The sequence below is a fragment of the Echinococcus granulosus genome (genome assembly GCF_000524195.1).
Source record: "Echinococcus granulosus chromosome Unknown EG_S00072, whole genome shotgun sequence".
In the NCBI taxonomy this organism is placed as follows: Eukaryota; Metazoa; Platyhelminthes; class Cestoda; order Cyclophyllidea; family Taeniidae; genus Echinococcus; species Echinococcus granulosus.
Genome location: NW_020170452.1, coordinates 315,135 through 341,297, shown reverse-complemented (window position 1 = coordinate 341,297; position 26,163 = coordinate 315,135). Strand labels below are relative to the sequence as shown.

The 26,163-nt window shown below is 39.8% G+C and overlaps 2 protein-coding genes across 2 annotated transcripts; both read left to right on the top strand. All coding sequences in view use genetic code 11, as the record gives it.

Moving 5' to 3' along the window:
* Window positions 1-706: 706 nt before the first annotated feature.
* On the top strand, window positions 707-15,673 carry EGR_07215 (hypothetical protein; the record flags this gene model as incomplete). Its single annotated transcript, XM_024496464.1, has 14 exons — window positions 707-755; window positions 852-1,006; window positions 2,315-2,490; window positions 7,509-7,573; window positions 7,612-7,694; window positions 8,270-8,321; window positions 8,430-8,477; window positions 10,679-10,729; window positions 10,935-10,970; window positions 12,119-12,243; window positions 12,899-12,929; window positions 13,683-13,748; window positions 13,862-14,035; window positions 15,510-15,673. The coding sequence occupies 14 exons, from the start codon at window positions 707-709 to the stop codon at window positions 15,671-15,673; spliced, it is 1,275 nt and encodes a 424-aa protein (XP_024349141.1).
* A 4,771-nt stretch (window positions 15,674-20,444) lies between these two features.
* On the top strand, window positions 20,445-23,491 carry EGR_07214 (hypothetical protein; the record flags this gene model as incomplete). Its single annotated transcript, XM_024496463.1, has 3 exons — window positions 20,445-20,534; window positions 20,895-21,003; window positions 23,355-23,491. The coding sequence occupies 3 exons, from the start codon at window positions 20,445-20,447 to the stop codon at window positions 23,489-23,491; spliced, it is 336 nt and encodes a 111-aa protein (XP_024349140.1).
* Window positions 23,492-26,163: the final 2,672 nt, after the last annotated feature.

The following is a 26,163-nucleotide window of genomic DNA, read 5'->3' as shown; positions in this document are numbered from 1 at the left end:
TTAAGTCTAGTCATTTCGTATGTAAATTAGACTAGAAACAGATATTCGGGATCAGTTAACTGTACTGAGTCCCTAGATTTTTCCGCTGCCTAGCGACCATTAAAATCCAACGGTCTGGAGAAAGCAAAGAAAATAATGGTGTTAATTGCCACGACTATAAGAAGTAGTGCGAATAGGAGACAGATGTGCTACCCTTCACATAGGCTTGTTTGCTCATGCAAAACAAGAAGGCATGTGCCAGGGTTGATGTGGTAAACATCGGGAATTAACAAGCAACACGCATCTTTTCGCCTGGCTATATCCTTTTACCTTTGGGAAAGCACTTGAAGAAAATTCAAACTTTGGTTTGCAATCTACGATAGGTTTAGAGACTGTGAGCCGTCCAACACATGTATGCGGTGAAGTTGGGCCGGGTTGGGGCACACCGTCTCACTCAAAAGGGATGCGTGTCCGTGTGAGCTTTTAATGGGGCCTTCTAAGCTTGCTAATGGTATGAGTTAAAGAAGGGACCCTCAACAAAAGCGCCCTTACATTTTCGATGATGGCAATATTTGTCGTTCCTTTAAGCTAACTGACAGCATAATTTTTGTTCCACTCTAGCAATTGTAGGGTGTACGTAAACACATATTAGAATAAAATATGCCCGAATGAATTTGTGAGGGTGGGTTAGGTTCGCGGAGAGCTGATAGATTATTCATGGTATGTAATGTTTGAAACAGAGAGTGGAGGTAGAAACCCCAGTGAATACTTCATCGGTAGGGAGAAAGTGGCTATCATTCTTCACTAAGGAGGGGATTTTAGGTACAATGGTAAGTAGTCGCACTTACATCGTTATAACAAAGTAAACTCAGTAACTGTAACAGTCCAGTACCTAAAGCCTTCTGAGAGGCATTTGTCACAAGGGGATAATTTTGTTGAAGGATCAATGAAGAAGCGTGTCGACCACGTTGAGGTGATCACTGAGAAGTTTCACCACCATTGCTCATCAAATGTCGAGTGTCTTTATGTAAGGGACCCCTGGGCAGAAGTTGACAAGCCTTGGGTATAAACGGTGGTGGTGGTAAAAGGTTGGTTGTGGACAACGCCTAGATACTGCAACTGTCCTGTTATACCCTCATCAGCTACTAAAATGTGATCAGTGAAGGCAGTAACTAACGTCAAGTCTCATGCTACTTAATCGTTGACCGGTCGAAATGTCTGCAAGGCGTTGCACAGGGGTTATAATGACCATTCCGGTAATGTTGTTTTCAGTCGCAGAAAGTGGATTGTTGTGTCAGATTAACCTAAAACTAAAAAAGACAGAGATTTTCCATTTAGGAAAGAGTAGCATTCATGGAGGTGGAAAAAAGAGGTACTTAACAGCAACCGCCTCAGCACTGAGAGATCCACAGCCTCGGGAGGATATTTAGTCATCCGTCCTCCTCTTGAACGCCATGCAGGTAAGTAGTCGAAGTCATGCTAAAACTCTTGGTGACAAGCGTCCTTTGCCCTCCTGCCCGGTTGGGCAGTTGAAATTGGGAGACTATGCAAGAAGTGCTGGAACTTACTGCTAAGTGTTAGAGCCATTTGAGTTATTCCAAGTAGAATTACCAACATGCACGCATGACGAAAAAGCCAAAAGGTCACTAAAAATGGATGGTCATAGTGGAGTGTTGGATGTTTACGATCAAGGGAGTTGTCGTCTAGGCTAAAGCCAAGGGCTAGAAGCTGTTGACCACAGGTGTGAATGGCCATCGTTGCGGTTAGGTGGGTATTTGTGGTAGGACCAGTAATGCTTTTAATCAGGTTTAGATGGGAAATCACCAGCCTCGGTGGCGTTGTAGTTGATATTGGGGTCTGGCAGTACACACTGGGGTGGAGGAGGCTGGGAGGAAGTCCAGCGACAGCTCTAGCCACTACTGTCATTCTGGCTGGCTACCCTGTCTGCCCTTGAAGGATGGATACGACAGTAGAAAAATGCATTTTCTGGCCTTGTTTTAGAAACGGTGGTGATGAAGGCAGACACTCGATGAGGGGAAAAGGAAAATGTATTGCTGGAATGCGATTTTGAGCAGATGAAAGTATTACTTTCTCAGTTTTGGTGATGAACCACCTAATGGCTTCACCATTGTACCTCTGCCAGATGGACTGGCCTCTGTGCCATATCAGTAGCTCTCCCTCCCCACCCCCGTCTCTTCCATACGTCGGCAATACCTTTTCTGCCCTAGTAGAGTGTCTATTGCCTTCAGGGAAGTCTCGGGGCCCAGACAAGTAAAATGGAACCCTATCTTAAAGGACAACTTACTAATTTATATTACTGAATGGTAAACCTTAGCATGCCAAAAGAAGTGCCAATTCCGCAGATGGAAGAATCTGTGAAGAACTCCAACAGATTGACGGCGACGCAGTCATCCATAAAGAAGACAAATTGCTGTTTTACCTTCCCCAAATTAACTGGCTTTCTCTGATGGTTGCAATAAAAGTGTGGAAAATAGTTGTAGTCTTAAAAGGGTAATTTCATTATGTGGAGGGAGCTACCCTCTTGCGATGCTTTATACCATCTCTTCGAAGGCCGCCTCATGGAGGACTCCACAGATTTGCTGACAATAATGCTACTGCATGCACGCACTACCAAGAACGCCTGGAATTGGTTTATTCAAGACAAACAAGCCGAATGTGTGTTAAAGGAAGAACGACACCCGCCTGTATGTAGTAACGCCACAGTTTCACGCAAATTATGCCTATAAAAAAGTACCGTTTTGATTTGAACGTCTTTGAAATGGAGCATTAACATTAGTGTTTAGCGCTGCTACTTGGCTCGAGGTCGCCTTTTTCGTGCTCAAGTTGCGACCATTCTAGGCCGCCTCGAAACTCGTGCTCTAGTTCACTTTCCTTGATTGGTGAACATCAGGCATGGATAGACTTCAAATAGGGCAAGGGTAGGGCAATCGCAGAAACGGAACCACCCCATGGCATCAGCAGTCAGTCAGCAGCTCCGTACGTACGCTCCGGAGCCGGAAGTCTGTCATTCGATCACTCCGATAGGAACTTCAACAGTATCCTACCCAACGTATATAAGAAGGTCAGATCGGTCATCGCATAGAATGGACGCGAGGTGCAAAACCTCTCCTAGTTGCCAAAAGATGTTATCATGCCTTTTGTTCAACGAAAATATTCATTCCTGATATGCGGCTTTTGCAAAATTTCCAGCGATTGTCGCGCCTAATTAGATGGGCTAAGGAGTACCCCAAGGTGTTGCTTATAGTGTTCTCGAACTGACGTTTTGATTGACGAAATCGTGCTCCGAAAACAGACGCCAATTCTTATTCCTAAGGTGCTGCGTTAAAGCCCGTCCTTTGTTACTTGACTGTGCTTTGAGGTTAGTAACCCTACGACTAGCGGTGGAAGCGCCTGTTGTTCAACCCACTCCCCCGTCCCCCTAATCCAGTTTCCATAAGAAACAAAACTGCAGATCCAGTAGAATAACCAAGAGAAAATCAGTGAAAGTGCGGTCGGGCTACACCTTAAGTGGAAGCAAATTTATTGACAGGCACGGATGGCTTGTGGGTGTCCTACCGAGTGATGGCTGACGCGGAAGGTTGACTTTGGAGGAGGACCGAGGACCATGCCCAAAGGAGGAGGGGCACTGTATAATACTTTTACCGTTTGTTTAACTCTTTATCCTGACTTAAGGCTCTGACGATGTTCTTCTGTTAGGCGGCCTACCCGCCTGACCATGCCTGTTGCTCACAGCCCTTCCACACGTATGACTTTCTTTGTCCTCAGGGAAGTCTCTGAGCGCTGCAGGTACATGGGTAGCCAAATTTTATTTATGTGTAATGAGTATGACATTTGAAACACTCATTATTTCTCAGAGAAACATTCTTTCTTTACGTCTGGCCCCCGAGATACGCGTCAACATAATATATCTCGAGGAGGTGGCGACACCTCGTACGCGAATCGCTACATTCTTCACATTGAATAAAAGATACTTTCAATTGTCTTTTAAGAATATTTAACCTGTCTTTTAAACATTTGTTACTGCATTACACGGTTTAAACAACATCAAGGAGCTGCAGCAGTAGTCTCTTTTTACTGCCAGAGAGAACCAAAATTACACCCGGCATTCTTTCCCTTAATGATCCCTTGAATCGTCGATGGATAAAAAAAGCGTTTAACGGCAATTTTACAGAAGTAGGTGAAAAGGCTTTATTTGCATGTCTTACTTAAGTTAAGAAAGGCACCTCTGGGCCTAGCCACTAAAAATTGCCTTCCCTCATCCCAACAATTGCTTTCATTGTACCCTTGTTGTTCATCACTTGGGTGTCACTTTTACGACCCAAATCGTCTGTCAGACCCCTATTCTCCTCAAATTTTGCAGGGCAATGACAAGCTGAAGCATTATTTTCTATGAGTTAGAAAGGTGAATTTTCAGTAGCCGCTCAATGCCTCCGTTCTTCTACTCTACTTTTTAAGCGCTCCAAGTCTACCCTGATGAAGGAAGGTATTGTCACCGTACGGTAGGAATGGGGAATGCTTGCTTGGCCTGCAGGCCAGTCCGCCAGACGGAGGTACAATGGCAGAGCACTAAGTGCCCCCAAAACCAACACGAAGAATTAAACTATCACAGTATTACAATAGTCACTCTCCTCTTTTATGCATCGCCCTCGGCGCTCCCCAAGGTCAACTTACTGAGTCCACGCTGTGAGAATGTCATCTACGAGCCAACTATGCCAGTCATCCTACTGGCAGCTCTACTTGATCCGGAATTTCATCCTGTGTTGGAACCGTGTTGGGTGAAGGGAGAAAGTGCTGGTAATCTCGTGTATCCGTCGCTAGTCGTAGAATAACTGGCCCCAAAGGGATTTAGGGGAAAATTGTGTGCTCAATTCATTGACATCTTCACACAGATGCCGTAGATAGCTCGTAGCGAACCTTTCCAGATGGTTCACAGCTAGTGCCGTTTCATTTATTAATGGCTGTCTTGGAGACGAAGAGTAGTTGTCGAAGGCAGACATCATTTTCAAACCCCGATTCTCCCACCAGCAGCATATGTTCCTTCTTCCATCACGCTAAGGTTTGTCACCCAACAGTGTAAATTTGGGGAGGGGGGTTCGCGTTCCACCTCCACCAACGGAGCGCCTCAAGACTTCCTTAACGACGAAAGAAAGCATAACACTTTGGCAGAATATGTATTGCCAACATACTGAAGGGCTTGAGGGATAATGAGATGAACCTGCGGCCTGACCACCCAACACAGTTACAATGTCGGAGCCTCAAGGCGGCTTATTACCAAAACCGAGAGTTAAATAAACAATTACACTCTGACGCTGCAACGCTTTTCCTTTTAGACCCCTAAATCTTGCCCTAGGTGACATTTTTCGCCCTGGCAACTGAGAAAACCAGAATACAACCTAATTGTATTTCAGAAGTGAACATTTTTTAACAAATATGTAGATTATTTTGGTAATGGTTCACATTTTCATATTTGTCTATTTGTTTTGCCCCGATTTACGCAAATGTTTATAAGTGAATACTTCATAAATGCCAAATCTTGCGAAATCATTTTAATGACATTTTTTCACTACTGCTGGGACGTGACTTCCAATAACAGAATTTTCTACTGATTGTTCCGTAATTCCTAAGTTGTGTAATTAGTTAGAGACACAATTTTACTTCCATTTATTTGATGAGAAAATGTATACCTTGTCAGTATTTCCTCCGCCTGTAAAGGTGACACGTCAATTAGACTACCATCACACATTCGAGGGAAGCGCAATTGTTCTCCCTCTCACTCGCTCAGTGTTAATTAAAGACGATATCCAGGGCCTACTAACAAAAATCGACGACTACAAATGAATTATGCCGTCTGATGACTCATCCGCGGCGAGTTGTTCCCATCGCTGTTCAGTCAATGGATGACTCATCGATAAATCAAATTGATTAATCGATTTTGTACACCGAGTAGCGGTCTACTGAACCAGCTAAATGTGAATCGAGCCTAATTACAGCATCATTGTTGTCAGTAAAGAAAAGATTATTTTCATATTTGTTGGAGAGGCGATTTAAAACCTCTTAGAGTTGTTGCACACTTTTCTATTTCAACGGAAATTTAATTATTTAGGTAGCCTGAAGTGTATAAATACCCATGGAAAAGTGCGGTTATTTATCCTAAACATCAAATGACATTAATTCAATTCCTACTACGTATTCTGACGTATTTGAAACACGTTTTCTAATATCTCATACGTAGTGTGACACCACTCCTTCTTTGATCTCCTTTAGAAATGGCAAAATCACTAAAATCACGACAGAGACTACCGAACAGCTGCATAATTTATAAGTCCATATTCCTCTAATAAAGTATGACCTTTTATTTGTTGCTTCAACCTTTGTACTTTGTTGTTTAAACCTCTCAGTTCCGACCCAAACAAAAAACGGCAAAAAAGTTATTTTAGGAGCCTTCCTTTAACAAAAAATCACCTTCTTGGAACTGAGAAAACTTTGGCCCTTAATTAAAGCAAATGCTGGTAGAATATGACCAAATATGATCAAATCGTCCTTGTCGTAAGTTGTGAGGAAAAAAGATTCACTCCGAATGTTCTACAGCTGCAAAAAGTACCTTTTGCTATACTCAGTCGTTTAAGCCCTCCATGACTGGTTTGACTTTTGGCGGTGTCGCCTTGTAGACAAAAAAATGGACGATCTAAGAGAAGAACAAATACTGGCACCTACGTTTACATCCGCCGCCTCATACCACGCATCGGAGTGGATGAACCAATCAACAAATCCCAATGCAACCTCAAGGTCTTTTCATGGCAAAAAATCGATAAAATCTACATGGTGATGCGTGTTCAAATATCTCATCTCCATTGGCACAATTGCCGAGGCTCTGATTGGTTGAGCGGTTCGGTTAGTCTTATGAAATTACTTTTTGGACAACACACACTGTCGAAATGCGCTCGCCTTCTCGGTTGATTTTCCTACTCATTTTCGCCCTCTTTGGATGCGCTTTTACGAGTAAGTGATAATTTGGTAACCAACACTGAATCCCTCTTGATAATGCAGTGGCAGTTTTGAGCTACTTTAAGTCGGAGGTGAATTAGGCTGGTGTTTTGTTAGGTGTTGCAAAAAAATTCTTGATCCATTTGTACAATAAGCCCAAAAATACGTCTGAATCCATTTTAACACGTTTCAAGACACTTAATTGAAACAATTTTTATATCAATAACTTAATACGACTTATTTATAGGAAAATCTGTCATTTTTGTTACTTGGGTGATTGTATTTTCGGGTTAGTTCAGTCGAACTCTCGTAATTTGCTTTCTACGTCCACGAGGTTAATTACATCACGTTATAACACCAAAAATGGAAAAGTAATTTATCATTTGGAGTTAACAAATCAAATTCTTTACTAATTTGTCATCCTAAAAACGACACCGCCTCTAACCAGGAATTTGCATCTCCAAAAGTACATTTAAACATATTTTTTGCCTGAATTGCGCATGTTTGTATTGTTTATTTCGCAGTCGGCAGCATTGTCTTAGCAAATACATCTGGCATTCAACAAAGCTAAATGCAAATAGTTTTGATAGTAAGAGCTTTTGGACAAAAAACATTTTTACTGCAAAGACTTAGCAATGAAACAGTCAGTTATTGCTGTTATGAAACTTTGCTATAGATTTCATTCAATTGCATTTCGTTTTTTGTGTCAGGTAAATTTGTGGATTAGTGAACATAAGAATTGAGTGTTGAAATGTTGCGAAAAAGTGGCAACCTCGACTTATAGTTAATGCAATAGCAACCATTTGAAGGTTGCTATTTACCTGATCACCTTTTTTACGCCGTCGTCCCCTAATCCAGTCTTGGCCTACATACTCGCACATCTATGCCAGTAATACCTCGATTCTTCCGATTTTATTGTTCTCTTTACTCATCCCCTTTTTAGCGCTTAGTTAATCCTATCTCAGGATATAGTCTGTTCGTCGTTATCTAACTACGTCTGTTAATCCCTTTTAATATCCGCATTGTAAATCATTTCACTGAGAGGCCTAATCGGTCTGATATGTATCAGTTAACCTGTCAGACGCATAGCACTCTACGACTGCCACCCTGTTCACCAGACTATGTAACCACTCATTTATCAGTTAATTCCTCTTAAACACAATCGAAGAATGTTCTCTGTCCCCTCCTGAGGCATATTTTTTCCTTACCTACAAATTGTTAAGGTGCCAGCAGTATTCCATTCTTCTTGGAATCATTTGCATTGTGTATTTTTTTACACTTTTAGATGCAGAAACGACGGTCATCACCAATGGTTAGTTTAAATGATTGCTGGCATCGTAAGGTGTAAACAGCCGATTTTAAGTAAAACGGGAGATGAGTATTCTGTGGTCCTTTTGTTTTGCAATGAAATATCAAACATCTCCCTTTTCCTTCTATTTCAACAGAAACTTCAGAAGAAGCTAAGCTACCGCAGGGGAATGAACCGCTTGGTGGTAAGGAAAGTGCAGGATTTTTCTTGCGGTGATTCCGATTATAAGACTAATGTTGATAAAGCTCATTTTTTGCAAACCGCTCATCCATTCCTCATTAGTTTATTCTGGTAGTCGTCCTTTCCAAGCCTCTTCCACTTTTACTACTGGCTCAACAATATGCTCGCTTTATTATCTCACTTTCCCTTTTTTGTTTAATAAATCCATCACTCATTCATTTCCCCCATGAGTAAATTTTATGCTCAAGTTCAGCCTACCACGTCGTTATATAGACATTTCAAGGCTATTGAGGACGGGATGACACTACGAGGTCATTCCCACGGTACCTAGTTGTCGACTTCATTCATGCTTTGTGCCAATCCCTCAAATTCAGCTAGTCACTTCCCATTTGTCTTAATTTTTTTTCCTCTCCTTTTTCAAAACAACGAAAGAATTTAATGCAGATGTTTAGTTCTACTTTGTGTATCATTACTGACATAGAGGAAAGCCGTTTCAATGTATATATTTTGTGGCTTATAACAGCGAATCATTTTTGTTCAAGCCTAATATTACGTCTTTATCAAAAACAAAACAAATAAAATTTGGCTACAGTTGAAGAAAGACTGTAATTTCGGGATTAACTCTTAGCGGAGCGTTTTGGATTAGTGTAGTGTTTCTAGGGTTTAAGAGGCTGTACTAATTATCAAAGTGCGATTAGACCTATCACAAGCCCTGTATCTGTCAGGTCAAAAATTAATCATTCTGCAATTTTCCTAATCAAAATCATCAACTTGGCACTCATTTAACCTAAGGTATGAGTTTACTGCATTTTCCCATGGTATGGAGAGGAAGGCGCACTTTTTTACTTAAATGTCGTAATTTGTAAACACAATTCTTCCTATTTGTTGCTAAAGAATCACCTTTACCATACATTTATTTAGGATCACGAGAATAGTCACAGCTATGGTCTTACGATTTTGGAAATAAGAGACCCAGGAGGAGCTCCTGTTAGAGTAGATTAGAAGTCTATTTAGAAACTTTTCGAAACATCCACCTATTATCCAAACCGTATCCGCCCACCTTCTCACCCCTCCCTCCATCCATCCCTTATCCAGGGTTTCATTCGTCCATTCATTCCCCTACCACCAACCTATGCATGTCCTCATCCAGTACCTATCTATCTTGTGTAATTTTGCTGCTTTAAATACAAGCATTCGGCTATTAGAAATACATTAATTGGGAGTCGTAAGTACAAATAAGTTGAGGGCATTTGACACGAGTCGTGTTTTGGAAAGAATAAAACCTAAAGAAGGGCTATTTTATCGTTTCACTCTCCCCCTACAGTCGTGACGAATGGGAAAAGGACAGTGGAAGGACCCTCATTCAACATTCCAGGTAAGGATTTGAAATTTTTGTTTATCGTTTCAACAGGAGTAACACGTGCCTAGAAAACCGTTGACCAGAGCATTTTGCGTTGACCAATTTGTTTTAAAATGAAAGTGTCACCATTGTTTCTGAGGGAAATCAATTTTTCGAGGTTCTAGAGAAGAGAAGAAATCGTATAATGGGGAAGGTACGCGTAAAATTTTATTCCTGAAAGGGAGCTGTATCTGCCAAAAGGTGCGGAGGCAAATTATGATGCTAGGGTAATGGGAAAGGAATCCCATTGCTGGAAAAGTATAGTTAATTTGGGGGTAAAGCCTAAGTGGTCCAGTTGCATTTATACGGACAATTTCTTTCAGGTTCTGCCGCTAAAGGGATCGAAGGAGAGGCTACCGACAGGGATGGTACGTTTGATACTCTTGACAAATGGAAATAGTTGCTCTTATGTGTGTACATATGTTTGGAGACTTTTTTTTTCAATATAGGCGATTTCAGATTAAGGAAAAGTTTTTCATCCTAATTTAATTCTTACCTGCTTGCCTATACGTAACCACAACTTATCCATTCCGTATAAATCCTATTTTTATCTATGATTTCATTATTTATTTGTCAATCCATCTCGCATCAATTCGTCCAAGTGTCCATCCGTCCCGTACCCATCCATCCATTCATCTTTCCATCCATCTATTCGTCTATCCATCTTGTGTCTTTTCACTTCTACATAAAACTGCATTAATCGTAAGCCGTGAAAGCGATCAAGTAGAAGTCATTTAGCACAAATGAAATTAGAGGAGGAATAGGACACAAAGTATGGTATTTTATAGCTTGTTTTCCTCTTCCAGACGAGACACATGTAGACAAGAAAACAAATGAATCATCATATTATCTTTTCGGTGAGGAAATGGCACAGACCCTACTGGTTTTTGTTAAATGGCCGCAGTGGCAGAATTTGACGTGACTTCTTTCAAACTGGAGTTACTTCAATCGAGATAACAATTGACTGTTGCATTTAATTTCGTAGTTTGAAAGCTACGCTGTCTAACAAGTCTAGAGAGAGAAGTGGCATCATTGTTTCAAAGTAATATGATTTTCTTCCAGGCTCTATAGAAGATAAGAAACCGCATGGTGAAGAAGGTAAGCATAAATTTTAGTCGTAAAATAGAGCCATTTTGACGAATAATACCGTGATACCTAATCTTACTGATGTAATGAAAAAGGGAGGTTAAATGTATGAATGTAATTAATTATGGCTAAGACTTGGGTGATTTTCTCATATTCATGAAGCTGAAATTTTTCTTGTCAAGCTGCGGACGAAGTAAAAAGAAAACTAGGTATGTTTGATAAACGATAAATAAATGGTGCCTTCTATGTATGCAGACATGTCCGTAAACACACGTTTTTGCATTTTTCAATTGTAGCGATGTCAGATGTAGGGGAAGGCCATGTACAAGTAAATGGTAAGTTTAACTTCATTCTAACCCAAATGGTTCGTGCCCACTCTTAAGCATCCACAACTAATGCACTCCGTATGCATCCCGTTTTCTTCCATTCCGTGTGTATTCATTAATTTCTCAATCCAGCCGGCCAACGCTGCGTCGATTTCGTATGCATCTTTTCTTTCATTTTCCATTCATCTATGCACTCATCCATTCTGGTATCCATCCGTTTGGTATCGTTTGACTTTTTAAAAGACAAACATTAACAATCAAAAATGCATTATCGACAAATCACAAATAGGAAACTAGGTAGACGCAATAGGCAGGAGTGATGTGAGAGGAGGATAAGAGATCAACGGAGTGCTATTTTTATCGTTTGGACGGATCCCCGAATGTTGATATAGGTATTGGTACGATCAACAAAATTATCTTACCACATTTTTATGGTTTTAATACCTCGTTTTGCTTGGCTTCAATCTGCTTGCGAGTATGCAATAATTGTCTTTAAAAATTGCAGATCATACGTACATTTAACTTGATAGAAAAGCAATCCTTAACAAAATCAGACATCACCTGCTCAGTCATCGCAGATTCCTTCCCACCTTCATGTTTGCCAAATCTACGTAGAGAGTCTAATTTTCATATCATTTTAGAAGCCAAATGTTTCAGTCTAAACTTCTGTCTGTTCAAAGTACTTAAAATGCAAGTATTAATTATTAGAAACGCGTAAATTGTGAGTCGCAAATGGAAAGCTGGTTGGACGACAATGGACATTAGTCATGTGATAGGAAAGAAGGAAGAAGCTCATATGAATGCTATTTTATCTTTTTACTTATCCTCTCTTAGGCACGACAAATGAGGACTTGGAAGAAAACGAATCCCCGATGGTTAATCAAGGTGAGGGAGTAGCAAAGATTACATCTGTTGTTGGTGTAAATTGGTCGCAATATTTGTCTTTGATAGAAATGTGGGTGAAAAGGAGTTACGTCCGGCTAGAAAACGCTAAGTCGCTAAGCCGCTAGGTCTTATAAACTTAGAAGTCGAAACAATATTATTGTTTCACCAACAATTGTTTCAGAGCCCACGGAGGAGAAGAAAACGCCCGGCAAGGAAGGTACGTATAGGCTTTGATTCATAAGAAGAAGTTGTTTGGCGAAAAATATGGAGGCAACTAATGGTACTGGGGTAATGGGAAAGGGGATTTGTTGTTAAATAAATATTAGTAATTTAGAGTGAAGCTTAAGTGAATTGTTTGCTTTCTTACGGACGATTAATTTCAGTTTCAGCTGCGGAAGTAATCGAGGGAAATGCTACCGACAAAGAAGGTATATTTGATACTAATGGCAGACAAAAATACTCACATCTATGCGTGTATATATGCTCGTAAAACTTATTAACCCTGTAATTTCTTATTTTAGCGGTCATGAAAGCGGATAAAGCAGGAGCTCATGCTCAAACAAACGGTATGCTTGCCTTCATTCTGCCTTGTATCGGTTCTACCTGAACTTAGTTTTCCATAACTGATACATTCCGTACCTATCCCATATTGATCCACCAAGTACATATGTATATGCATTTATCTTCCCATCCCTGTCCTGCCTATCCTTTTTTCATCTTCACCTCAAGATGCATGTTCATTTATCTGATTTCCATACAGGTATATATCCCCTTTTCCTTCTATCCACTCATCCCAGCCACATCTACCTATCCATTCATCCACGCTTCCGTTCTGCATTCATCCATCCATCTCGTTTTCTTGCATCTTCCATCCAATTTCTATCCATCCATGTATTCATTTATCTAACCATCCATCCCGTGTCACTTAATCCATACATTCCTCCTGTATCCATCCATTCATTCCATTTTCACTCAGCCATTAGTTCATTCGTCCACTGGTCTCCATCCTTCCATCCATCTCTCTCCATTATTCTATTTATTCTGCATCCAACCTCCCATTCATTCCTTCTTTATTCATCCGTTACCAATCCATCTTGCGTTTTTCACTTATTTAAGTGCAAGCATATGTAATTAAAACGCATTAATTATGAGTCATAAATACGATGAAGTAGACGCCAATTAACACGTGGATTGTAGACAAAAGAATGGATCGCAAAGTTGGTTATTTTGCGGTCTTACTTTTTTTCTTTTAGACGAGACAAATGTGATCAAGAGCCTGGAAGAAACCTCGGACGGCGCTCCAGGTAGGGAAATGTCAAAGATCTCATCGGTTTATGGAGTAAAAATAGCAAAATATGTGTATTAGATGGAAATTCGTTTGAACGGGAGTGACGTGTGCCGAGAAAATAAATGACCATTGTATCATAATATTGTACTTAGGAAGTTGCTTTGTCCATTAGGGTTAGCCATTGCAGCAGCACCATTGTTTTCACAAAAACTCTGATTTTCTCAGGTCCCAAAGATGATCAGAAATCGCATGCAGACGAAGGTACGTATATGTCAGTCAAAAAGTACGGAGGTAACTGATCTTACTGGGGTAATGGGAAAGGGATTCCAACTTTGGATAGATATAGCCACTTCGGAGTAAAGCCTAAGTGTTCCATTTGTATTTATGTGGACATTTTCTTTCAGGTTCTGATGTGGAAGGAGCCGAAAGGGATGCTGCCGTCTTGGAAGGTATGCTTGATACTCTTAGCAGACAAAAGTGTTCACTTTTGTGCGTGTGCATATGCTGGAAAAAAATACACCTGCATCTTCCAATTTTAGCTACTTCAGAGGGAGGAGAAGGCTTCGTGCATATAGATGGTGAGTTTGTCTTCATCCTATGCCCAAATCGTTTATTTAACCTTTGGTATCCACAAACGATGCATTCCGCATAAGTCCCATTTCCTTTCACCCCGCGTGCACCCATGAATTCATACCTTCATTCATCCGTCCCGTGTTCATGCCCCCCATATCCTTTCATTCCCTCCTCAAGCATCCCGCATCCATCCTCAATTCACCCATCTATACATACTCTCACGCTTTAGCCTTTTAATCCACTATTTTTAATGCCTTCGCATTTTTTCGTATTTTTAATCCGCCTATACTGAATGCATCCTCACACTATTATAATCACTTAAACTTTGATGACGAAAATTTATTTACTTAACCATTTTTTCCTATTTTCTGTCGCAGTACTCGTACTTACTCAATTAAAGAAGTTTATTTCGTAAAATTAATAAATTTGCGACTTCATGATTAAAATACTTCATGTCCGTGCACAGTTCGAGATATTGTGAAAATTTTGAAACACTTGGAAGTCCCACGTGACTTTCCGCCTTTATCACTATTCATTTCATTTTTTGGGTCTTCAATAAGTACCCGTTAATAATAATTCGTCGATGTTTTACGACTGATGACAAGTGTTTTAACATTAACTTGCAGATTTTGCTACCCTAATTAACTGACACTTCCTGACGGAAAATGCAAAATTTAATGTCATAAAGTACCAACAAGCTAGAAGTGCCTGAATAGTAAGATTATCGTCCTCTGCCAAAATGTTTTTTCTCACTTTATTGTCAGACAGGTTGACGTAATTGACCGAGAGTAGTAACCAGGGTTAGCTAAAAACATCGACAAAATTTTAGACATGGAACACAACTCTGATTGATAAACAATCAAAACAGATCGCCTTAGCTTGTTTGCTAGTTGCAGAATATTCAGTTCCAAATTTTGTTGTCACGCATCAACCACCTTATTCAGTGACCATTATTTTCAAAAACAAATACTTGGGACAGGTGTAAAGGTTTTTCCTCCATTTTTGTCTTCGTACGTAATAATGCATTAGTGTGCATTTCAAGCTTATGGTATGGCTGCTAAGAATGTCGGATTTTAGAGTGAAAATATTTGCGGCAGTTTATTCATTTATGTCATTTTTTGCTTTTTGCTACCTTTGCCGACCTGTCCTTAATTGTCAAATATATTATCCGAAGTATTACTGCCCTCATTACAAGCTTGGATATTTTGAGGACCCATGGTCACCCTCAAAACCTTATAGCTCAAGCGATTTTCATGGGGTCATGCACTTTAGGGGTCTTAATAAATTCTATAAAGTGCTTAAACTAAAGCGACTTCTTAAAGCCCCATTATTTGTTTGGTTTTTCGAGGTTCCGGCATGTAAATACCTCCTCTATCAGTCACTCTCTGGGGAATGGTCAGCCTCCTTAAGCTCGAGAGGGAACCTTTACTAATCATTTCAATATGGTTTTAATAGTCCTTCTGTTTTGAAATTCCTCAGAAACAGATATCCACAGCCGACTCTCTGCTTATTTAAAATCAGTGACAGAAAAGATTTTTCTTCCTTTGAACCGGAGTTATCACTATTGCAGCATTCGAGTTCTCCTTAAAGATCTACCAGTGCATGGTTTTACTATACCTTCAAACCATGAGACTGAAGATTAAATTGCGGAGCTGGAAAGACTCTTATTATCGTACATTTTTGCAATTCCAACAATCATGCCTATGTGCTTGTATTCTGGTCTTGGCCAGGTTCCATGATGTTTGGCTTGACATCAGTGAAATCTACAAGAAATCATCTTCCTGTATTACCATGGTTTCAGCACTCCGCTTTGCGTGACTTCAATCTGCTTGTGATGGTGCAATAATTTCAATATAAAACCTGATTGTTAAAATTTAACTTCCTTTATGGCTTTTTTTAAAATTAGCAGATCAAAGGTACATTCGACTTGGTAAAAATTAAACCACCCCCTACAGAAATTCGTTTCCTTCATGTTTGCTAAGTCTGCTTGGAAAAGTAAACTTTCATATCATTTTGGAAGCCAAATGATCCATTCTATATTTCCAGTTAATGAAACGATTTTTTAATGCAAGCTAGCAGTGACAATATTTGTATGAGATGGGATTTTTTTAAAAACAAATTATATTTGTCGGAAAAATATTTGGTCTTAGCATTCAATATCTCATTTAGGAAGTCGCAATGTTTGAAAAAAATTTAAAAGTATAAGTGGTGTCATTGTGCTAATGACAAATTTTATTTCAGAGTCTACAGAGGAGGAGAAATCGCAGGATGAGAAAGGTATGTATAAAAGTTTTCTCCTGATTAGGAAACATGTTTGCCGAAAAATACGGAGGTAATTGCTGTTACTGGGATAATGGAAAAGTGGATTTGTTTTGAATAAATATGTTTAACTTGGAGTGAAGCTTAAGTGATCCGTTTGCTTTCATACATTCAATTAATTTCAGCCTCGGCTGCGGAAGCAATCTCAGTAAAGTTTGACGATGAAGAAGGTGTGTTTGATGCTCACGAGAAATGAAAATGATCACTTATATATATGTACATATACTCGTAAACCTGATTAATCCTGCATTTTTCCAATTCCAGCCGTCATGGAAGCAGATGGAGGACAAGCTCATGCTCAAGTAGATGGTATGTGTGCCTTCATTTTGTTCCAAATAGTTCGTTTTTACCCTCATGTATCCATAAATGATGCCTTTTGGTCGATTCCGTTTCCATCCATCTTGTATGTGCCCATGAGTTTATACTTCCATCAATATACCCTGATTCTATCCATTCACCTCGTATTTATCCATCTGTTACTCCACATAGATCCATCCAGTATCTATCCTTCTTCTATCTTTCTGCTTTTTTAATTGCGAGTTTTACTGATTAAAACCCCATTAATTATAAGTCTCAAATACAATTAACGTGAGTGATGTGAACGGAGGAATGAAACCCAAGGTTGGTTATTTTGGCGTTTTAAATTTCTTCCGCCAGGGAGAATCTTCGAATGTTGATTTAGGCAAGGAATTGGCAATGACTCCATCGGTTATTGAATCAAATTAGTAGCAATATTTGAATTTGAAAAGATTTTATTTGAAAAGAGGTTAAGTTTGCCAAGAAGATGAATGATTAGAGTATTTTAATATCATATTTAGAAAGCCGATTTGTCCATTAATGTTATAAAGTAGAAGAGGCATCATAATTTTACCAAAAATTGGTTGTTACAGGTCTAATAGAAGAAAAGAAGTTGCGTGATGATGAAGGTATGCGAAAAATTGCTTGTTACAAAAATATAGTACTATGGGAAAAATGATTCCTTTTTAAGCGAATTTTATTAATTTCGCGTAGGGTTTAAGCGATCCGTTTGTTTTCATAAGGGATGATTTTTTTTCCAGGTTCTGATGAGAAAGAAATTGAAAGAAAAGCTGCTGAGGAGAAAGGTACGCTTAAAATCTCATTTCCCCAACTCTTAAACGCAACTTTTTGAGTCATAACTCGTTAATCTACCCACAATTGCATTTTCTGCCTTTAGCAGTCATAGAGGAAGGCGAGGCAACAATCATAGTTGATGGTAAGTTTGTCCTAATTTTATTCCAATTTATTCATGTATAAATATTGCATTGCATATCCGTCCCGTGTCCATTCCTCCTACCATACGTTCTACCACCCATTTGTTCATTCTTCTCTTACACTTCCTAATAACTTTCATTTACGAATTTTTTGTAGTTTCGCCAATTCCGACATTAGAGGGTCAAAAGGCCTTTGAAGCTGCATCAGGTAAGTGGTCTATTTCATTCACTTACTCCCATCTCCAACCTTAGTGGGACTGAAGAATAATGGATGAAAGTACGCTCTGTGGAGGGAACTTTCTACCCAGTTTTTAATTTTTAAAACGCACGCAGCTTTGGTGTTCGCAGATAACTTGCTTCTGTGTCCGACACGTTTGGGTGTTTTAAATCGGCCCTATCACTTTTCTACCATCAGCTCTTTACATATGCATTTTACTAATGATCCATTTTCTAATAATTAGCGTGGACAAACTCACCACTGACACTGAACCTTGTAACCTGACCATTTGCTTTTTTGATTGACAAACCTGTATATCCCGCGTTCAAAGTTCACTGTGCGGGATCAACGTTCACCGGTGAATGGATCGCTTTTTTCTCGTTACCAGTCCCATTCATGGGGAGAGCCAACACCAGTTTGACTTTTTTATCGCCTGATATAGGCCTGATGGGATTTCATATGCGTTTAACTGAATTTGTAAATAATTTATTCATTTTTATTTGTAATTTTTCAAACACAAATCCTTAGGATTTCGCATTTTTTACCATCAACATTGCTTTCCATGGTAAAATTTTTGGGATAAATTCATTTTTATTCCATTCTCTCAAATATGCGAGAATCATTTGCTTATCTAATTTTTAAGTGTTTTTGCTTAAATAGCGCTCCCCTTAATTATTCATTAAATCGCTCTTCTGCTGTAAAAATATTTTCCTTTATTCACATTTGGCTCTTTAATCAAAGTGCGGACTTGATCTAGGTTGTGAAATGATAGAAACAAATTTTGTGCACGTATCGCAACCTCTCAGATCAAAAGGGAGTATTCTAGCTGAATGGTGGAGCACTTTGCTTATCTAGCTCTATTAGCCGCGGCTTTGCGGACAAAGTAGATGGTTTTAATTTTAATCAAACTGAATACTTTTGTGAAAATGGAATCATATTCTCTAATCTGCAGGTCTAGCTCAAAACCCACCTAGACCTACTCCAAAGCTCATTAAGGCGTCTAAAATAATTTACATGAACGTTACTGCATTAAAAGAAAGTCAGCAACTTCTTTCTCCTTACATTCAGTTGAACATTTCTCCCTGAGGCACGTCTGAAGAAGGAAACTTTTCTTTTTTAAACATGAATTTTGCAAGACTCTAGAAGATTATTCTCGAAACTCTTTCCATTTTCTCTCAATACACCCAAATTTATTGTCATCTTGGAGTCAGAAGCTGTCGTCAACAGATCGTCGTAAACAATGAGAGTATTTGAATTGGTCCTGAATTTCGATTTTGTGAGCAGGTCTAGAATTTTTTATTCCATCCAATTTGAAGGCATCGCACCAGAATTCCGTTGTTGATTTCCTTCTAAGATCACTGTGGTGAGCTTTAAAATAAAAGTCCTAGAATGGGAGGACTAGATAAATAAACTGTGAGGATTCTACATCTGGAATCAACATTAACACTTAACATCACCAAAGAACCTTCAAAGAGTCTAGTAGAGAGCGATATATTTGTCATCGTAGGTAAGAATATTTTTGCTTATTTGGTACCGGTGATTGTTAACTTAGCAAGCTAAACGATAATCAGAAGGCCGAGTAGATGATCTTAGAATTGGCGCGCCTCAGAGACTGACAACTAAATGCAGCCGTCCTGACTGTTGGAAGTATGGAGGGGGACGCAAAGTGCTTCAAAGAGGAGGCTCACTTTACGTGCCAAGACATTTTCTGAACAGATGGCAGTCAGATAAGGGGCGTCATTCTATAGTCTCTTGCATATCACCAATTTCCCTTTGGAAAGGGGCCGAGCACCCCCATAGTTAGGCCCAAAAAAAAATTTTGGCTTTTCTTTGGCGAAAAGTCGAGGTGATTTAATAGAAATATTTATCTAAACATGCCTTTTTTAATTTCTTTAACCCGATAGGCAACTGCAATGTATAGATAGAGGGGTAAAGAACTGATTATTCAAGAGATTAATGGATTTGCTTAAGAAAAGTAGAAAGAAGAACTACTGGCTCTCTAGGTGGTAGAATTTTTCTGCCGTCTAGACTAGATCAGAGTGATGGTTAACCAGGGTTTGTGAATTCTCTGCAGACTTATTTCCTTTTTCTATCTCCTACAGAATCGGTCGGCTCCTTGACGTTGACCTCGGCGGTGCTCTCTGCTACTGTAAGCCTACTTCCGATCATCCACTAGCCGCCACAAACTGCTCCTGGTGTTGCGAAATGAAATTTTAACCTCCCGCTCTCCACCCCGGTGAATTTCGCAATGTTGCCCACTAACATTAAAGGGGAGCACCGTTTTAATAACCACTCTTCTCATGTTTAGGGTTAGTTAATGGAGTAACCAATAAAACATTGCTGCAAATGTGTTTTCTAAGAAACTAATTTGGAGGATTGGAAGAAATAATCCATTTTTTTAGCATGAGTATCAGATGGAGGCAGGCGATAGGTTGACCAAATATTTGTTGAGTGCTTTGCCTACTTAATGCTAATCAGTAGTGGTACCTTGATTTCAGAGTTAGTTGAAGTGATGTTAAACGAAACCGCTTTTATGCTGGTTTCCAAACGGAACAAAGCAGAAATGCAAGAGTTCTAAGGATAAGCACTTGCTTGGAGTCACCTTTAAGAACATTGTCCAAACAAACTTAAGAACTCCTAAATTCAATGGAATGCGTAAATCTAGGAAAACTTATGAATAAAAATTGTGCTATCATTCTCCCAAACAAAACTTTAATTACTTTTAAAGCATTGCATGTAAGAAGGCTGATTTCAAAACCAGACGTTTATCTGGTTAACAATTTTGTAACTACAGTCACATATTAGTGATATTTCAATTATTTGACATCAGATCCTGGCCTCGCACGTATACATGGATGCGTTCTTCACCAGTTCATGACATCTGCACATAGATTGGTTGAGCCTAAAACAATGTAATGCCCAAAGAATGCTTATGTTTTACGCAGCTGAAATGTTATTGCTATTGCAGAATGATAATTCACGTGGGTCAATTTGGTCTGTTTCTCTTTGAAACTCTGACGGTGATTGTAGCAATACCAGCAGAGCTAAATAGCTAAATCTGCGACTAGAAACAATATCTGGTTGAGTACTTTGTAGACTTATTTCGGTAGGCTACCTAGGTCGATTTACCTGGACTTGAGGACTTCGTTTATTCATAAAAAGACTGTTTTTGAGACAAAAGGTACATTTGTCGTTCTCAATAAAAGTAACTTCTTCCCTTCTGATAGGGCGATCCAGAAACTCTATTGATATTGTCATTTTTTGATTGTTTATTCATGTGGTTACTACCATGCGCGAAGCACATGTCGTCAAGCGCTTGAATAGAGTGATTCCTTTAAAGTAAACGAGAGGAAGCTTATTACTGCCACCTAAAGCAATCTATAATTGTGAGACTTACTTTTATTCTTTTTACACCACATATTGTAAAACCTACATTGAAAGTCGGTCTAATCCTACACCAAGAAGAAGACGGGATCCGAGAGGCAAGTGCAAGCCTTCAGACAAGCTAAAGGAGTTTTGGTACTCCTGTCGGAGAAACATAAATTGTCTCCAGGTTTTGATTATTCCATTTGTAGCACCCCTAGACTTCCCTGAATACAAATGAAGGCATGATACTTAAGCAGAAAATGTACTGTCGACGTTTAGTAGGTCTTGGATTGTACTGACATGTTCTGGAGGCTGGGTCGTTGGCAAAGTTCAATGGCGGAGTACTTTAGTGCCTGCATAACCAAAACCGAGAGTCAAACAAACAATTAAGGCATTACACAGCTCCTGTCCTCTTTAAAGTTTTATACTATCTCCCTTTTGTTAGTCTACTTCTAGCAATTGTGTTATAACATAGTAGGTGTTGTGAGAAGAATACAAACTAACCAAAACCCGTTGATCGTCGAAGTAGCATGCAACTGAGGGCATATCTAACTGCAAGGTAACCAATCCTTTTTGTCAATTTTGCTGGATTTGGAGTTACATCATGTCTAGGAACTGTATTGAGGGACGGAGAAATGTGCTGGCCATCAGGCTTGTCCATCGACAGCGGTGGAAACACTGATTTAATTGCAGGGCTAGTTAGCAAGGCATGGGTTTTGACATGACTCCCTAGAAATGAGGTCTTGCTCTTATTTTTCCTTTCTATTTTTCTCATTTCACTGCTGATTAGACATATATCCAGCTAGTAGACATGTGGAGGAGGTATAGCTAGTTCACCGCCTTAACATCTACATGCAGGTACGGTTGACAGCTCCATAGCAAACTATTCCTGAAAGATTATGGCTAGATACTCGGCTGTGTTTGATAGCTTTCTTTTAGACCATAAAATTGGGTTAGTTTTCTAAGTCGGACGTCATTTTCAGCTCTTCTCTCAGGAGTTATCACAGATTCTCCCATTCACAGTATATGCACTTCTCCAGTCACGCTAAAGTTTATCACCCAGCAGAAGAAATTAAAAAAGGTTGTCCATCAAGATGGGGTGTGTATCATGCTGCTGCCAGTGTAGTTCGCCGAGACTTCGGTGAAGACAAAGGAAGAATGCAATACTCGGGTTAAAAGTATATTGCCGACGTGCCAGAAGGGCATGGTGTTTACCGCTATGCCAGGCCACATGGTCAAGGGTACATCAATTTCCGAAGTAGAGGAAGGCAAGCTACCAAGCACGCGAGTCCCACAAGTAACGTTTTAACAGCACGTGTCAGATAATGGAGTTTAGAAACTATCAATTAATTCCACTATTTCCCTTCTTCTGCTTTTGCTTTCCGTACACACACACTATTTCTTGACAAATAATTATGGTGAGACTTTCGGATATTGGAGGGGGTGCGATGAGTCTTCTTCCACTTTAAAAATTGTTCGTGGCTGACCTCATACCTCAAATAGCAAAACTTGACCTTTAGAGGTTTTCCACTTCAAGGTGGGAGAGGTGGAGGGAGGGCGAGAGGATAGGACAGTCTGATTAGGTATTTAGGAAATCAGGGTTAGGTCACAATGTCTAGGATAAAGCATTTGGTTTTCTAATATAAATCTCCCTAATAATAGTAAAAATTCGCATCTGTCTTTGCTTCCATTGTGAAAGGATTGTAGATTGTAGCAGTTCTCCTTACATCCTAATAGCCTTCTTTCCTTAGAATTAATTAAGAGGATTTTCTTTTTTTCTTAGGCTGAAAAATGCTATGTTTTTTGTTTTCTAGCTACATTTCTGTACTTCCTCAAACTGTTTTGCCCCCTCCACAAAGTCATTTGTGTAGTAGCCTTCTTGTTAATCATTCCCTCGTCTAAAAAAGTTATGGCTCAGGGGCACTAATATTATGACCTAGAGTAAATACCTACAGGTGTGCGTATCTATCATATAAGGTTTTAGACAAACTAAATAGCGCGATCCTTACATTACCGAATCAATTACAACAGCCAAATTCTAGTTTTCTACCCAGAATTCAGTAAGAGTCAGATTATCCGTAGTTTAGATTTCAAAGCAACTTTCCTTGATTTTAACCCTCCTCCAAATTCGTTTTGTGAGCACCATTGGAAATTTTGTTTTGATCTCCTATCTTTTCCTCCAATTTAAAGGCCGTTTAATTTGGTTAAGTAAATGTGGTGTCAAACAAAAGAAGGTCAATGAAATCAGATGTTTTGTAATGCTATTAGACTGTCCTGAATACAAACAAAAGCATCATACTGGAGCAAAATATGTATCACAGACGTAGATATTGGCTCAAAGGTCATGCGACTGGACAAAAATTAAATGGTCATGCCGCTACGTGCCCATGTAATCAAAACGAGAAGTTAAATAGGCAATCAAATTATTATACTTTCCCTTTCTGCTTGTGAGCTTTTTGGTCAACCTCCCTAGTCGGGCTACAGAACATAATCAGTGCTGTAAGAAAGCCACCCATGAGGCGACCGAACCAATCATCGAATTTCCATTCAACTGAGAAGGTATTTGACCGCAACATCACTGATTCCTCTTGGCAAATCAACCAGATCCAAGACCTCTGGACAGGTAAATATCCAGGCCATAACTATTCGTTGAAAAACTGATTCAAAAGCAGAACGATTTGGTAAGGGTCGGTGTTTAAAATCATTTCGTAGGGATAAAGTTAGACGTCTCTTCTTCCTTGCCACTTTTTTTCACTTCAGTGTTGCCCATCTATACATCGCGTGTTCGAATAATTAATGTCTTTATGCAGGAACGGTCGACAATTCCGTGACGTACCAATTCCGATGAGGAACGGCTGGCGTCGCTTCAGTTGCAAGCAGTATTTCAGCAGAACACGGGACTCTAGGGCAGTTGTGAAAGATAGAGTACCTTTTCACCCCTCATATTAGAGATTGTCACTAGTCTTCTAATCGAAAGCAGACGCCCTCCTCCCAACCCGCTAAGGTTTATCACTTAACGACAGAAATCAGGATGGTTGTCCTTTAATATGAGGCCCGCTTTCTGCTACCACTAATGCGGCGTCCCGAGACTTCCCATGAGACGACTGAAGACATATTGCTCGATATGGAAGGTGTAGTTGGTAATGAGTAGGTTCTATAAGCCTTTCTAAAGCAATGGTCACGCTCGAACAAAAAATTTTCATTTTTTTACACGCTCCAACAAAAGTCGTTTGGATCTAAACTGCTTCGCGCCTATTTTCAAGACGAAGTCAGTTAAAGAAAATAATATGCACAACTTTGCAGCACTCCTCAGGTCGTCTAATCACGCGCGACCTTGAACTAATTTCTCCAAAGATTTTTCAAAGGTTGCCTATCAGGAATAAAAGTTTACGGTGGAAAAAGAGCTTGCAAATATTTTTAAGTAATTGAGGGAAATTTCGCACCCCACGTCTGTTCTACCAGATAACAAATTTAACCTTCTTTTGTGCGTTGGAATGGATGCTGTTGAAATTCCGATTAGAATGATTGAACTACAAAGGTTTCTATTCGGACGAAGGCCACGGCGTGTGCGTACGAAGCTGCTGCCTGACTGCTGATGAGACACAGGGTGCTACCGTTTCTGCAATTGCCCTAGCCCTATAGTAACTGATGCTATGGTTGAAGTCTATCCAAGCCCGATGTTCACCAATCAGGGAAAGTGAACCAGAGCACGAGTTCCGAGGCATCCTAGAATGGTCGTAACTTGGACATGAAAAAGGCGACCTTGAGCAAATCGCGAATGGGATGCATTCTGAGGTTACAAATGTTCTCAGCACAGCCAGATAGCTGTTCTGAACGCCAGCCAAATTGATATGATGATATTTTAATCCCGGAGAAGTTCTTGTTAAAATGGTACCATTTTACTGGTATGAGTTGGAATGAAGCTGTGACATTGCCACATACAGTGATAGAGACAAGTGTGCCTTATCCTATCAACCTACATTCAGCTTGTGCATCTTGGATCAATCAGGTCCAGACATTCTTTGTAGTAAGCGCATGCAGCAGCTTACGGTAACAACGTTATTACCAATGAATATGTAGGGCCTTCCGTGAGGCGACCTTCAAAGCTACGGTACGAAGCACTGCATTAAGGTATTTCCCCTTTATGATAAAACTACCTACTTATCTCTACAAATATCTTACCCGTTTTCATCTTTACCTTCAACAGAAGCCAGCTGCTATTGGAAAGCCAAAATATTAATTTGTTTTCTTTGGACATGACTAAATTGTCATCCGTCTGCTAAAGTTAATCTAATATTCTACCACCCCCTGCATTGGCATGGAATTTAGCTAGATTTTAGCTTTTCGAACACTGCGACTTTCCTGAAGACAATAGATACTCTAGTGGGGTAGGATATGCATTGCTTATGTACAGAAGGGCTAAAGGGCTACTGGCATGATTCATATAAGTCCTGCCGGTGAAGGTACAATGGTAGAGACCCTCAGTAATTGGCTACAGAAACTGAAAAACTAATTTTTTCATTAGCTTGAAATTGCATTCTAAAAATACAATTCACCTTTCTCCCATCAAGTGTCTACCTTCATCACTACCATTCCTGAAAAAAGGCCAGAAAATGCACTCTCTCACTGTCGCATTCGTCCTCCACAAGTGGCCAAGGCAACCAGCCCGAAGAACAGTAATGTCGGACACTGCCAATGGCCTTATTCCCAACCTCCTCTTCCCCAGTATGCAATGCCACACTCAAATCTCAATCTACATCGCTACCGAGGCTGGTTTTTTTATATGGATTTGAAAAACGCAACACTGATACTACCGCATTCACCCTCTTGAACCTCAACAACAGTAATCACACGTGTGGTCGCTAGCTTTCAACCCTTCGGCTTTAGCCTAAACAACAAATTCCTCTTGTGTGTACCATCTCAAACGTCCCATACTCCAACATCGTCATCCATTTCTAGTCACCCTTTCGCTTCTTCGATGTGCGTGGATGTTGGTAAA